The following is a 14,121-nucleotide window of genomic DNA, read 5'->3' as shown; positions in this document are numbered from 1 at the left end:
CTAGATTGTTCCTCCCAAGATGCTGTCTGGTTTTCTTTTCGCTTGTTTTGGATCTCTGCTCTAGTGGCTAACCCACACCACCTCACTAAGACTCATGAAGCAAGCCCCACCCTCCCTTGGCCTCCCCTGTGTTGTTTCATAGCACTTCATGTCAGCTCTCTGAGGGCCAGGACTCAGATTCCTCCAGTGAATCCCCAGGGGCTGATACATGCTCACGGAGAAATAGGTTTGATGAATGAATTACAGAAATAACATTGTTGGCTTAAGAAAATGAAGAAGCATTTTTGTTTTCTGTTTAGCCTTTTGTTGCTGAATAGTAAATTCCAAAGATTAAGCCTCCCCTGCCCCGTGACATCCCCTCATCACTCTCTATGACCCAAAAATTGCTGTATTTAACCTTCAGATTATTGTCTCAGTTCCAATATCTAAAGTAATGATTTTCCCAGATACTAGGTATGGAACCAGTGTGTTTTCCTTATGTTTGAGAGGCAGGAAATGCTGCGTTATGTTTTTGTTTTCCTTTTTCTTTCTCTCTCTCTTTCTTTTTCATTCTTTTTTTGTGTTTGTTTTTTGTTAGTTAGTTATTAGTTTGTTTATTTGAGACAGGGTGTCAAGTAGCCCAGGCTAGCTTAGAACTCGATATGTAGCAGGGGATGGCCTTGAACTTCTGATCCTCCAGCTTCACTTCCAGACTGCTATAATTTCTGGTGTGTACCACACATCTCGTTTATGTGGTGCTGGGGACTGAACCCAGGACTTGTGCATGCTAAGTAACTGAATTACATCCCTACATTAAGATTGTTAATTTTAAAATTAAATTATATTTATATCTCTATTGTGCATGTGTATTTATGGATGTGAACATGCTACAGCACTCGTGTGAAGGTTAGGTTTGGTGGCAGACACCTTTATAAGCATCCATTTTGTGACTCCAAGGTGTTAGGTGTTAGTTATAAAGAAACACCTATTACTTATTGCATGGATATATAGACAAACACAAGGAGAAAAAAAGATTAAACGCTCCCAGTGTGCCATATTTTTATGTATTGTATGTCTTTCTGGCTCCTGCATAATTTTAAGTAGTTTTAACTAAGCAATATAAATTCCCTTGAAAACTAATTTAAGATGTTTTCTGATTAAATATAATAGATGTTTAGTGAAAAGTATCGTAAAAATTGAGAAAACAAAAATACCTAATTTTTACGTTCTACATATCACTAAAATTTTCATAAATAATGCTAACTGGGATTTTTTTGGCCCTTTGAAATTATGTCTGTGATTTAAACCTTGTTGAATCCAATGTTTATTAGGAATTTTACCACCACAGATTGTACATGACCTATAGGAAAGATAAAATGAGTCACAGTTTTAGAACTCAAATAATAAAATAAAATTGATACTAGTGGTCACAAATTGCAAAACTAGACCTTACTTGTGACCTCTCCACTCCTAATCTTTGAAGCCAGATGTATTTACTCCTCTGGATTCCAGCTATTTCTGGTAGCATTTATGCCATTGTATTGAGCTAATATTCTTATTCTGCACCTCTTCTGTTGCTCTTGGGTATCATCTACCCATATCCTGCTATAGAAACTGAGGAATTATCTCCCTCCCATGAGACGTGCACATAGAGAACCCACAATTCCCATATTCTGCCAACTTCCCTACAAAACACACATGTCACATTTTCCACAGTCATGGCCCTTTGGTGTTAAACCTAGGTGATTATGGAAACTGCATTTTAGTTAAATCAGGCAATAAGCTGTGGCCACATTTCCTTTTGCTTTTTCAAATAACAGTAACAACAGCTGTACTATTTTTACATTTTATGGATGTCACTAATTGTTCTACATATCTTCCACCAAAGAGGCATACATGTCTATTTTTATCACCAGTATCCTTCTGCAAATCCTTGTCCATCTGCAGCAAGCCTGATGGGAGCTGTTGTTTTGGGATTTCCCAGCACCGTCATGTTTGTGGCATCTTCATTCCCTTCTGGACTGGCCACCTGGCTTTATGATGCTGTACATTTCCTTTCTTAGTCAGTTTCCTGTTTTTTTGGTGAGACATATGCTCTTGTAACTCCCTAAGGACACAAGTGTGGATGATAACTTTTGTAGACTTATACGATTCCTGCTGTAGCACAATCATTTGAATGCATGTATTAAACTATTGTAGAATCATAATTTGAAGTTCCATATTACTTCTATGAAGTTTCATATTGTTTCCTTCAGATTCTATCTCTATTTATATTGGTCTCTGCATTTCATATTAGATGTTTCCCCAGAGCCCTGGTTGATCTTCATTTATATTTTAAAAAAGTGTGCAAAAGCTGATTGGCAGCTCTGCACATGTACTTGAATCTAGTAATTGGACCTTATGAAAGTAACTAATACAGATCTTGACCTGTAATTAGTGATCTGCAAATATCACAGCTTCAGATCTTTCTTCATGGGGAGGATGAAACTCCATCAAGGAATCACTTTGGGAATTCATTTCTGTAGGAGAATGTCCAAATTCCATTTCTTTAAAACATGTTTGTGTGTTGGTGTTTACTTTATTCCTTTTATTCCAAACAAGTGTTTAAATTGCCTTTTTCCATCCTCTGTGGACTTAAGGCTTACCCGAAAAGAAGGGAAGAAAACTTAAGATCCGCAAGTGGCATGGGGCGTTGTAAGCATCCTGCTGCTTGTTGAGCACCACACCCAGCTGGACTGAACTTGAAACTCCCCCAAATCCAGCAACAAATCCGATGACTCAGATGCAGGAAATGAAAGGCTGTGCCACACAGTGTGCGGGGTCGTGAGACAAATGTCTAATTTCCTTCCTGCTCACAGCAGCTCATACCTTGTCTGGACTGTCATGTGCCTGCTCCTGCCTTGGGTCTTCTGAGGCTTGTAGTTTCTGACTACAAAAGATGTTAGAGGACAAGACGGGAGCTCACAGTCGGTTGCTTCTGAATGGAGAAAGAAGTCCATATACTAGCTGGGTGACTGCACATGTTCTAGTCATTCCAGTTCTGTGCTACATAAAGAGGCAACAAAGACCTCCGGTCATTGCTTACAACATATCCTATCAACTTTGTAGTTGGTGATAAGTTCTTTCCATTCTGAGAACACATGACCTACTCCTGTTCATAGTAGCATGAAATACGTATTGTCTTTTGTTGCTTTGTTTTGTGGTTTGATATTGGAATTTGAATCCAAATTCAAATATTCCTAGTTATTAGAATTTCAACAAAGTACAAATCTCTGTACTCTACTGTCTGAATCAGGAAAAATGCAGTCCTAGTACATGTCTGAGAGGGAGAGGCATGGTAATGATCAGATAAGATAATCTGAGTAGGCCATTAGCAGAGTCTGGCTCTGTATCTGCACAAGTGAAGATGGAAACACTTCCTCTGGTCCTCTAGCTGGAAGGCATTTTAAACCAGAAACCACCCAAGAGCTACGTTCAGTCATTAATTACAGTAACTGGAAAAGCTTGCATCCCTTGGAGTAGAACATGGCCTGCTTCCTCAAAGCTTTTAAGCTGATGTTTCTAATTGTGAGCCATTCAAATCCTTTTAAAGAGTAGGAATATCAATCACCAAGTAAATTGCTATTTATTTCTTTAGAAACGTCTCTGAATTCTGAAAAGCATTCACAAGGCTTTGTGCAGAAGCGATCATACTTTACCAGTTGGAACTAAAGCTATTAATTGTATTTTGATACTAGTAATAATACAATTTTTAAAAGTCAATAAGTAAGAACACACTAATTGGTTGTTATACTGTAATCTCAGAAATAAAAACTGAAAAAAGTTAAGTCAAATGACTAAGAATATAGGAACTTTAAATCCATAATAATTCAGAAAGAGCTTAATTTTTTAATTGCTTTTTAAGGGACACTGGAGAATTGGCTCAGTGGTTAAGAACATGTATTACTCTTGCAGAGGACTGGAGTTTGGTTTCCAGCACACACTTTGGGCAGTCACAACTGCCTGTGACTCCAGCTCCAGGCAAATCTATTGCAAACACCTGCGCTCACATGCACATAATCACACCCAGATACGCATAAGTACACCTAATTAAAAGCAATAAAGAAAAATCACTGCAAAGTACTCTCCAAGGTATTTGGAGTAGATGAATGGTTATACACTTGAAATCATCTAAGGCTAACATTTAAGTTAGTTTGTTAAAATCATCCAAGGCATGATTAAGAAAACTGCATATCAGTAAACTCTGTGACTATAAAGAAAGTATAGTGGCACATTTACTTCCCATGTAGAGCAGGGTCTCCACTTGCCAAGTGCAGAGAAGCCTCTCATCTGTGACCCATGGGAGGTGGACATTTACAAATCTTTCGTTTTCTTGACATGACCCTAAGGCCAAAAATATGCTTGGCATGGCTTAGTAGCTTGTAGTCCTGGGGTAGGTTTCTGTACTGTTGACTGTGGTTTCTTTACAAGGGCACGATTCAGGGCTCAGATGGTCATCTCCTGAGGGATATTCAGTAAAGTGAGCAGCACAGCTCCAAGTCAATCTATTTTTCTAACAGGTGTTCAATGGCATTAGAAGTAATTCACCCCAACTAGAGAAACTGTGCAGCCGTGTGAACGTAACCAGTGAGTTCAAATCCACTGGAAACACAATGAAGGTCGTATTCTTCACCGATGGATCCCGGCCGTACGGAGGCTTCACTGCTTCCTACACCTCCAGTGAAGACGCAGGTGATGTAGGATGCTGCAAACGTACCTCCTCTTGGTCAGACTCACTCAGCGTCCCCCAAACACTGCCCCAAACAGCCAAGTCTTCTTTTTTTCTCTGCAGTCATCAGAAGTGTACCTGGGATCTTCAACACAAGAGCGATATATATGAACAAACAAAAGATCTACTTGGGGGCATAGGGAGAGCAACCATTGTGGTTTTGGAAAAAAAGTTGTATTTTGAATCTTTTATAACAAAATTTTATTTGATTTCTTTCTAACATGATTCTCTGTAATATCACTGCTAGGACTGAATCTGGACCCACAGTCTCTGATACACTATTTTATATTCAAGAAAATATTTACTTCCTAGGTAGCTTAGGACCACGGAGTAATTAATGTCCCAGACAACTGAGTATATGTTATTGTTTTTTATTCACTTACTTATATGGGTATATTCAGTGAAAATAATAACCCAGTTGCATTTAATATAGATTATCCCAAAATTAAGCAACATGTAGCCTGGATTATAAATATCCTCTTCCTTTTAGGTCTGCTACCATTATCCAAGGGTTTTGTATTTTAGGAAGAATGGAACTAAATACATCTTTAAAAATTATTTAATTTGCTGGGCAGTGGTGGCACATGCCTTTAATTCCAGCACTCAGGAGGCAGAGCCAGGTGGATCTCTGTGAATTTGAGGCCAGCCTGGTCTACAGAGTGAGATCCAGGACAGGCACCAAAACTACACAGAGAAACCCTGTCTTGAAAAGCAAAAAGAAAACAAAAACAAAAATTGTTTAATTTATTTGATTGGTTTAAGAGACATTCATTACCATATAAAAAAGAGTAAGTTTGTTGGCACTATAGTGTTATATTATCTATTTAATGCAAATAAATTATTGGATCAAGTAGAAAATTGTTTATCAAAAGCCACTAGGACCTACCAGTGATTTGTGTATTTTCTAAATTAAATATTGAATGAATAATATATCTAAACTTGGAGATGTTGATACACGGCCAAGCCACAGCCATCTTCTCCATTCCAGAAGGGAAATAAAGGAACTTTGTTGAACCATAGGCATTCATGAGTCCACAGGCATTGATGAACCCATAGGCATTGATGAACCCATAGGCATTCATGAACCCATAGGCATTCATGAACCCATAGGCATTCATGAACCCATAGGCATTCATGAACCCACAGGCATTCATGAACCCATAGGCATTCATGAATCCATAGGCATTCCTCCTATAGTTTGCATGTCCTTTGTCTACAAGCCTGACTACATCTAGAAGAGCAAATTGATGCAGTGTTTATTATTTTACTCATTGTGCCTTGATTGTTGGAATCGTCTGTAACAATGCAGATCTCATTACTCTCTCTCTGTGCCTTTTGTTGCCTTAGTGTGTGGTGGACCTCTTTCAAGTGTCTCTGGTGGAAACTTTACTTCTCCTGGCTATAATGGAATCCGTGATTATGCAAGAAACCTAGACTGTGAATGGACTGTCAGTAACCCAAATCGGGAAAATTCATCCATTAATATCCATTTTATAGCATTTTCCCTTGAAAGTCATCAAGACTGTGCATTTGATGTCCTTGAGTTTCGAGTGGGTGAGTTCCATCAAAGAATGTGTTCTCTAATTTATCTGCTTATTCTTCTCAGTCCTGGAGACAACAGCAGGAGTTCAGATGGCTTCTATCTCAGGGCACAAGTTACAAAGGAGCTTTGTCAACACAAAGCTGAAATCCCCTGTTCCCAGATAGCAAATGTGACCTAAGAACTGTGAGGGAAGTGGGTCCTTAGCAAGGAGAGTTTCTCTCTCAGGTTTCCTGTATGGGAGGCTCACCCAAGTCAGGTTCCAGCCAGTCTCTGTCCTATCAGTGTGTGTCACTGGCCTCGGGAACTAAGCTTAGAGTGACCTAACACTGTCAGTAGTTTCCTGAACTTGCAGGACTCACAAGGAGGTTGTTCAATTCTTCTGTCTTTTAAGGCCCTAGAAGTTTAAAAACCTTCCACACTGTACCAATGTGGAGCAGCACACGGGAGCTATTTGGAGAATTATCCTGAAAGTCATTGTTCATTTTTTTTATGGTAGAAAAGGATCAAGGCATATCTGATGAACCATATTTCTCAAGACTTTAAAAAAAAAAGCAAACTTTGTGTTCATGGAAGGATTCAAGTTCCTTCTTAAAGTTCAGGCATAGAGGATCTAACGAGGTTGCTTCCATTGGTACACTGACACTTGCTTCCCAGTGAGAAAATAAGTAGACAGGGGAGGAAAATAATATTAGAGGTGCTCTATACTGTCAAATGTTGGTTGTGTTCTCCTTAATCCCCAGTGTTAAAGAAAAGAAAGCTGAAAGCTGACAACTCTAATAATCAGTGGTAGCTACCTTATATTATAGAATAGAGTATAATATAATATAAGGTACATATTACATAATACATTATATTATATATTATGTTATTATTGTCATTGTGTTAACACCCTTTATTTTAGGGGAGGAAGTTCTTCTGCAAAGGTCTCTCATAAACCTTTGGGTGGTAGAGAAATAGGGGAAATTACAGAGATGAGTAACAATCTTAATGTGGCTACACAAATGATATTAAACAGCAAGTAATAATCAGTTGTGTCTGTACAGAAAATAATGTTATAATATCATATGGAGTGGCTATAATAGTGTAGTGTTGTTGTCAGGCTGTGTAGTAATTTGACACATATAAAGTAAAATTTAAGAAAGCAAATGGGTTAATGAATGTGTTCCATCTCTATACTTTTAAAGATAATTTCTATCCAGTCTTAAATAAAATAATGTAGTGCTGAGACACATCATAGCTGCCCTGCACCAAGGCCAAAACTGAGAAGACCTGTCCAGTCACTGATGGCCTCCTTTGAGAACACAGAACACAGAGTTTTTAATGAGGGTTTTGATATAAACTTGGGTTGTAGACCAGGAATTTTTGCAAGAGAGAATCATCCCAGCTCTCTGAGGCACATGAGTATAAACATGGAAGAGGCCGTTGAGAATGCTTTCCATGAAATGCTGATAAACACTTACTACCTCTATGTGTTGCCAAGCCATTCATAGAATAAAGCAGAACAGCTCTATGTTCAATTTCAGTCAGTGAAATTCAATCTTCTCTTTATTCCCCCTGATTTAGAGACAGTAGAAATACTCTATTTCATTGATTTATAAGGTCAGCAGTGTTCATCTGACAGAATACATAGGGAGCAGATAAATGTGCACTTTCCAGGTACTCTGTAAATGTTAATCAAATTTCTGTGAAAAGGAATCTTCATGAAACTTGTTCAACTCAACCCTGACAGTTCTTGGCCTGAGTGCTGAATATTCTGTTCATTTTAGAAGATGAAATGCAGTGAAGAGTCTTGAGAAGTTTTGGCAATCATCTTCTCTATCCTAAGAGTATATTTGTTATCACTATTGACATTTCTTCCTCCCTTACAAAGCACACAGCTAAAAGGGGTATTAAGTTGATTGCATTTCTGTTTAGATATGTGAAAGTGATTTTGAAGACATAAATTGGAATAAATTGGCACCAATAGTAAAAGCGTCTCTACACTCAGTGTGTCAGAGAACTCTTGTGTGTGTAACTGACAAAGATAATAGAGGATTTCTTTGGAAATGTCTGCTACTGTACCAGGATTGAAATGTATCAAGGAGTACTTTTTGTTATTTTTATTCATTAATTGTTATTCCTATTAATTAAAGATATTTGTCCAAAACCGTGCAAATAATGTCACTTGGCATACTATTTTGATCAGGTGATGCTGATGGGCCCCTGATAGAGAAGTTCTGCAGCTTGTCAGCACCAGCAGTACCCTTGGTTATCCCCTACCCCCAGGTGTGGATACACTTTGTCACCAACGAGCGTGTAGAACATACTGGATTCAATGTAGAGTACTCCTTTACAGGTAAGCCTAAAAGATTTATGTCTTAGTATACAATAGTTTCATTAATAATTTCAGTGAAAATTTTCAGGTTAAATTTTTAACTAGTTGTTACTGATGCCAAGAAGAGTTTTATGGTTTTTATATATTTGCCTTTATTCCAGAGACATTACAATAGTCTTATGGCTTTAATACTTTGATTGGCTTTGTTCCTCTGTGTAGACAACTGTGTCTTCTTCAAATTATAGTCTTTTTATTTTGTTTTCTATGGTTTGGTTTGGCCCCCAAGCTTGTTCCCCAATTTACATTGACATGTTTTCTATTGTGAACCATTCTTACATTTCAGGATAAATCCTACCTGGTCACAGTTTATGTTTTATTGAGATTATTGCATATTTCTGCAATAATTAGACCTGCATGTGTGACATTCAGAGTTTATATGTAGAAATTCAATCCAAGGTGGGCAACAAAACCGCTTGCCCTGGTTCCAGGTTGTTTGTTTGTTTGTTTGTTTTCTGCTTCCTTTCACTATCATGGCAATCCTTCACATTTGTGGCAGTGTTTCCCTTTGTGAAAGTCTAAACTCATATTTTCTTTTCCTGCTTTGTTTCCAAAAGCTTTATTCCCATCCTAAGTCCATGTCTCCATGAGGACCCTCTCAGTCTGCCACACTTTTTGTTTGACACTGATCCTCTGTGTTTGAGTCCACTTCTTGCTGACAGGTTTTATAATCCCACTTTTCCTTCTGTTGAGTTTGACTGTGAATCAACATATGTTCTGCTATAGTTTTATATACTATTGTTTGTGTTATAACCAAATACAGATGGATTTTTCTTTGGGTTGCCAGCTCAAAAAAAAAAAAAAAAACAAAAAACAAAAAACCCGACACAAAGACTTACTATTAAATACATGGCTCGTTTACCTTTACTCTGTACCGCTCATCCTGCTTCCTCAATGTCTGACTGGTGACTTCCCCTTTTTTCTTCCCAGAGCTCTCTGTCCCCAGAAGTCCCACTTAACTTCTTTCTGCCTAGCTAATGGCCATTCAGCTCTTTATTAAAGTAATCAGAAGGTGCCTTGGCAAAAACACATCTTCACAGTGTGCAAAAAAAGATTCTTCCACAACAACCAAATGTGCGGTTAAAGGAGGGAATAAGCCCAAACATAATCTGCTTGGGCAAACATTTCATCCATTGGTTATTTTTCATCCCATTGAAAGGAGAATCAGACAGAGAAGCAGTGTTGCTTCTGTTGAATGGCATATCATATGATGTTATAGACCTGTACCATCTTTTTAACGTGCTTCAATAATCTGTTCTTTAAAACCTAAGTGCTTGTTATGATGCAATAATTGATTATAGGGCAGATCATTTCTTCAGGTTTACCTATATATCCATGGTCTGGTGTTCTCAGGAAAGGTAGTGTCTTTCCATTTGTCTATAGTACATTGTTAGCTATATCCTACGGCTAGCTAATCTCCATTTACCATGAACCTCCTATTTTCTGCTCAGTTGAGGCTGTCTGTACTATGGAATTCTGTTTGGTGCACACTATTTGGGATTCAACTCATTAGTTTCTATTCTTCCACCCTAACTTTGATCTTGTTCAGGTTTTTATTTCTTGATTGATTGGTTAATTGATTGATTGATTGGCTGATTATATTTTTTACCAGAAAGTATGATGGCTGTCATTAAGTTTTGTTTCAGCTCTGTGGGTATTTTCTTTTCTTTTATTTAGAGGTTTACAAATCTAATTTCAGATTGTGGTGGAATACAGACAGGTGAGAGTGGAGTGATCTCAAGTCCTAACTATCCAAATGTTTATGGTAGATGGACCCACTGTTCATGGCTGTTGGAAGCCCCAGAAGGGCACATCATCACTGTGAGTTCTTATAGCTGGGTTACTGGATCATGGAAATGGTGTGTGTGTCCTTATGTGTGTCTGTCTGTGTGTATGTGTGTGTGTAAATAAGTGATTATTGTAGGCTTTGGTTTTATAATCAGATAAAATTTTCTGTAAAATTCTTTGTTTAGAGTACAGATATTGTTATCTACCAGGGTATGATTAGTGAAGACCATTATCTTTTCTTAAATTAGGAGAAGGTGTATGTAGAAGCTAATTGAGCCTCCAGAAAGGAGGCAAATTCAGTATTGACATGAGCTGTCATTCTAGCCTAACAGGTTGCGGGGGTTCTCCCAAATGACGCTACTTCATGGAAAAAAATATACTCTTTCTAAATTCACAAGAGAACTTTTAACAAGGGAAACAGAGTGGAGAGGAGAGAATAACTAAAGAATCAGAAATACAAAGCTATGTAAATTATGACAAAATGAAAATATCTGTAGAAACCTTGTCTACCTGCTGGTGGATGAACTCCTTTACAGCTCAGGATGACTCATCGTGTCTTTTCTCTTCTGTAGCTCACATTTACTGACTTTCATCTTGAGATGCATCCAACTTGCGCTTCAGACTCGGTTACTGTCAGGAATGGTGGCTACCCTGAATCACCCATCATAGGACGGTACTGCGGGTGGTCAATCCCTGGACCAGTACAGTCTGGTTCCAACAAGCTTGTGGTGACTTTTAGCACAGACCGTCAAGGGCAAAGTCGTGGATTTTATGCTACATGGGACACAAGCACTTTAGGTAAAACAAACAAACCAAACAACTGTTCTATACTTACCGTTTATTTTTCAGTGACACATTTTCTTAACTAATTTAAAATATAGTCATTCCTTACTACTGCAGGGGGTTGGCTCCAGGACTCCCCTCAATAAACAAATTTATAAGTGCTGAAGTTTCTTGTGCAAAATGATGTAGTACTTGTGTGCAGTGTATGAGTTTCCTCCATAAAACATTATCTCTAGATTATTTGTAATTCATAATATAATATAAATGCAATGTATATAGTTGCTATATTCTTATTGTCCAGGAGATAGTGACAAGAGACAGTCTCTCTCTCTCTCAGCTAACAGGCAGACTTTTCAGAAAGTTAAACAGAGTATACATCATAAGAGTCTTGGTTTACATATATTGTCCCTAGAGACACCATGTTTGATGGAGGAGTTTGAGGATAAAGGTGACCAGATGAAAATTGTATTTAAGGGGGGAAAAGGCTGCTATGGACACTGAATCAAAAGATAATGGAATTGATTTTTTAAAGTAGCATTGTACCTCCCATGAAATATAAACCTTGTGAAAATTCTCAGAAAATATAAATATTTGTATTAGACAATCAGGATTTTTGTAAATCCTATCACAGAACAGTTCTTTGTAGCAGAGTTTGTTAACATGAAGGTCTCTATAGAATGATTCCAGCTCCCCATTAAACCATTAGCTTGCTCCTGAAGTCATCAGGGAGTTACAGATGAACCACTGGCTCAAAAGCAGAAGATTCAGGCAATGTCCCTTTATTTAACTTCACTCTGTTCTGAATTCATACTTTTCTTTGTTTATCGTAGGTATGTATTTTAAAGTTATGAAAATAATTATAGATTTTCTTTCTTCATATTCCTATGATTTATTTAGAACAATCAATCAATTTCAATATGAATGAGCCAGGTTACTTAGTGGGATGACTTTCCCCAGTTCCAAACCAATTTCTCTAGTTCACTGCAGTAATAATACAGCTGTATTCACATCTGTTAGTGAGTGTGGCCTGGCTATCTACCTACTATACAGTCTCAAGAAAGTAGAAAAGATGACTTCTTTGGAGACGGAATGGGAGTCTATCAAGTGATCTGAACTGGGTTGTGTGGGTGAACCAAAACAGTGACAGCTCTCCATTTAAAGCCCTTTGCATCTATGGGCTCCTGCTTAGTCTCTGCCCCAAAGATGAGTCAGACACAAGAAAAGATGAGTTATGATTTCACATTTAGAAATATTCTCTAGCCATCTTTGGTTTCTAAATTTGATATTTTATCTTGGAGATTGATTTTTTTTTTAATGGTAAATTTCCAGGTTGTGGTGGAACATTCCATTCAGATAATGGTACAATCAAATCTCCCCATTGGCCTCAGACATTCCCCCAGAACAGCAGATGCTCCTGGACAGCCATCACACATGACAGTAAACACTGGGAGATTAGCTTTGACAGCAATTTCCGCATCCCCAGCAGTGACAGCCAGTGTCTGAACAGCTTTGTGAAGGTTGGTGCGTTTGTTTGTTTAACTGGTTTGTGAATATAAGCATTTTGGCTACAGAAAACTCAGCATTTCTCAAGGTGAAAATAGTGCATTTGTATTGCTTGAATTGTTTAGATGTGAAAGCAAGAAACCTCAACTGTTAAAAGATAAGACTTGAACCACCAAGTACATCTCTCTTGTAGCCTTCCATTTTCTGGTTTGGGCAGAGTGACTAAATTAAGGGGATTTTTCTTTGATCTTAAATTGTCATGAGCATTGATGGGTGGTTTTTCCTTTCCTCTTTCATTTTTCCTCATTCCTTCCCTCTTTTCTTCTCTCCTTCCTTGTCTTTTCTCTCCCTCTCTCCTCCTGTTTTTGTCTTTCTTTCCTAAAAGAAAGGACAGTATAAACAGCATAAGGCCTCATCACAAAGAAAATTTAATCCCGGCTATAAAAATTACAGGAGACTGAAGTAGCCAATGACAACCTTTGTTCTAGACATTAAGAGTCCATAAGGTGAAACAACCGTGAGAGACCTGAATAAAAAGATGGTGAACGGGAAGTTAGAGAGGCAGCTTTCCTCTAAAGCAGCTTTGCTGCCCACATGGCATTGCTTTTCACTTTCCATTGACATGACCACAACTGTATTATAAATTCACTTTAGTTCTGCTATATTGCATCTTCATATTGTATCCCTGTGAAACTATGCCTTTTAGTGGAAAGACCCATTGACCTAAGTCCCATTAGCCAGAAATATATTCATTTCTTTCATACTTACCACCCACATGTATTTTATGATTTAATTTATATTTGGGCTTCAAATTACTTAATTATAAAATGAAGGGAATGATTCCCAGTTCAGTAGGGTTGTATTAAACATTAGAATATGACATAATAGCATAATAACTACCTAGTACGTGGGGATATAAGAATCACCCAATGAAAGGAAATGCCTTTTTAAAAACCAGTGCTATTATTTTATATCATCTCTCAAAATGTTTTATTTCACATCGATCTGTTTGTCTTATTTAAATGAAAATCTAATACTTACAAAATATGTACATAATAAAATGGAAGTAATATGTACTTCTCTTAATTGCTTTTTCCTATGAAATAAGAGAGATTTCTTTTCATAGGATGAAGTCCTATAAGTTATCCAATGGGAAACCGAGTGGGACCATTCTTCCTCTGGGCAGAATGGAAATCCCTCTGAAAGTATCATACAAGCCCAGTGCCACCAGGAAATGGTACCAATGATATCAAAAATAAGTCAGGGAAGAAACACTCTCTTTCACTGAGTGTGAGACTTTCCATTGACAAAACTGTAATAACTGTGTTATGAAACTCTTGTTTCTGCCAAAGGATGCTGCTGTATAGATGGAAATAATGAGCAAAG

The 14,121-nt window shown here is 37.7% G+C and overlaps 1 protein-coding gene across 1 annotated transcript in view; it reads left to right on the top strand.

Annotated features, from left to right (window-relative positions):
- The window catches only part of Cubn (cubilin), a 225,852-nt gene that overhangs the window by 163,070 nt on the left and 48,661 nt on the right, over positions 1 to 14,121 (top strand). The window contains 6 exon segments of the mRNA XM_052729218.1: positions 4,539 to 4,710; positions 6,095 to 6,301; positions 8,476 to 8,625; positions 10,361 to 10,482; positions 11,022 to 11,247; positions 12,562 to 12,749. Coding sequence (XP_052585178.1) covers positions 4,539 to 4,710; positions 6,095 to 6,301; positions 8,476 to 8,625; positions 10,361 to 10,482; positions 11,022 to 11,247; positions 12,562 to 12,749 — 1,065 coding nt within the window.

This window comes from Peromyscus californicus, unplaced genomic scaffold (genome assembly GCF_007827085.1).
Source record: "Peromyscus californicus insignis strain IS unplaced genomic scaffold, ASM782708v3 Scaffold_8__1_contigs__length_139910024, whole genome shotgun sequence".
NCBI lineage: Eukaryota > Metazoa > Chordata > Mammalia > Rodentia > Cricetidae > Peromyscus > Peromyscus californicus.
The sequence above is the reverse complement of the archived record's forward strand: the minus strand, read 5'-3'. Positions and strand labels throughout refer to the sequence as shown.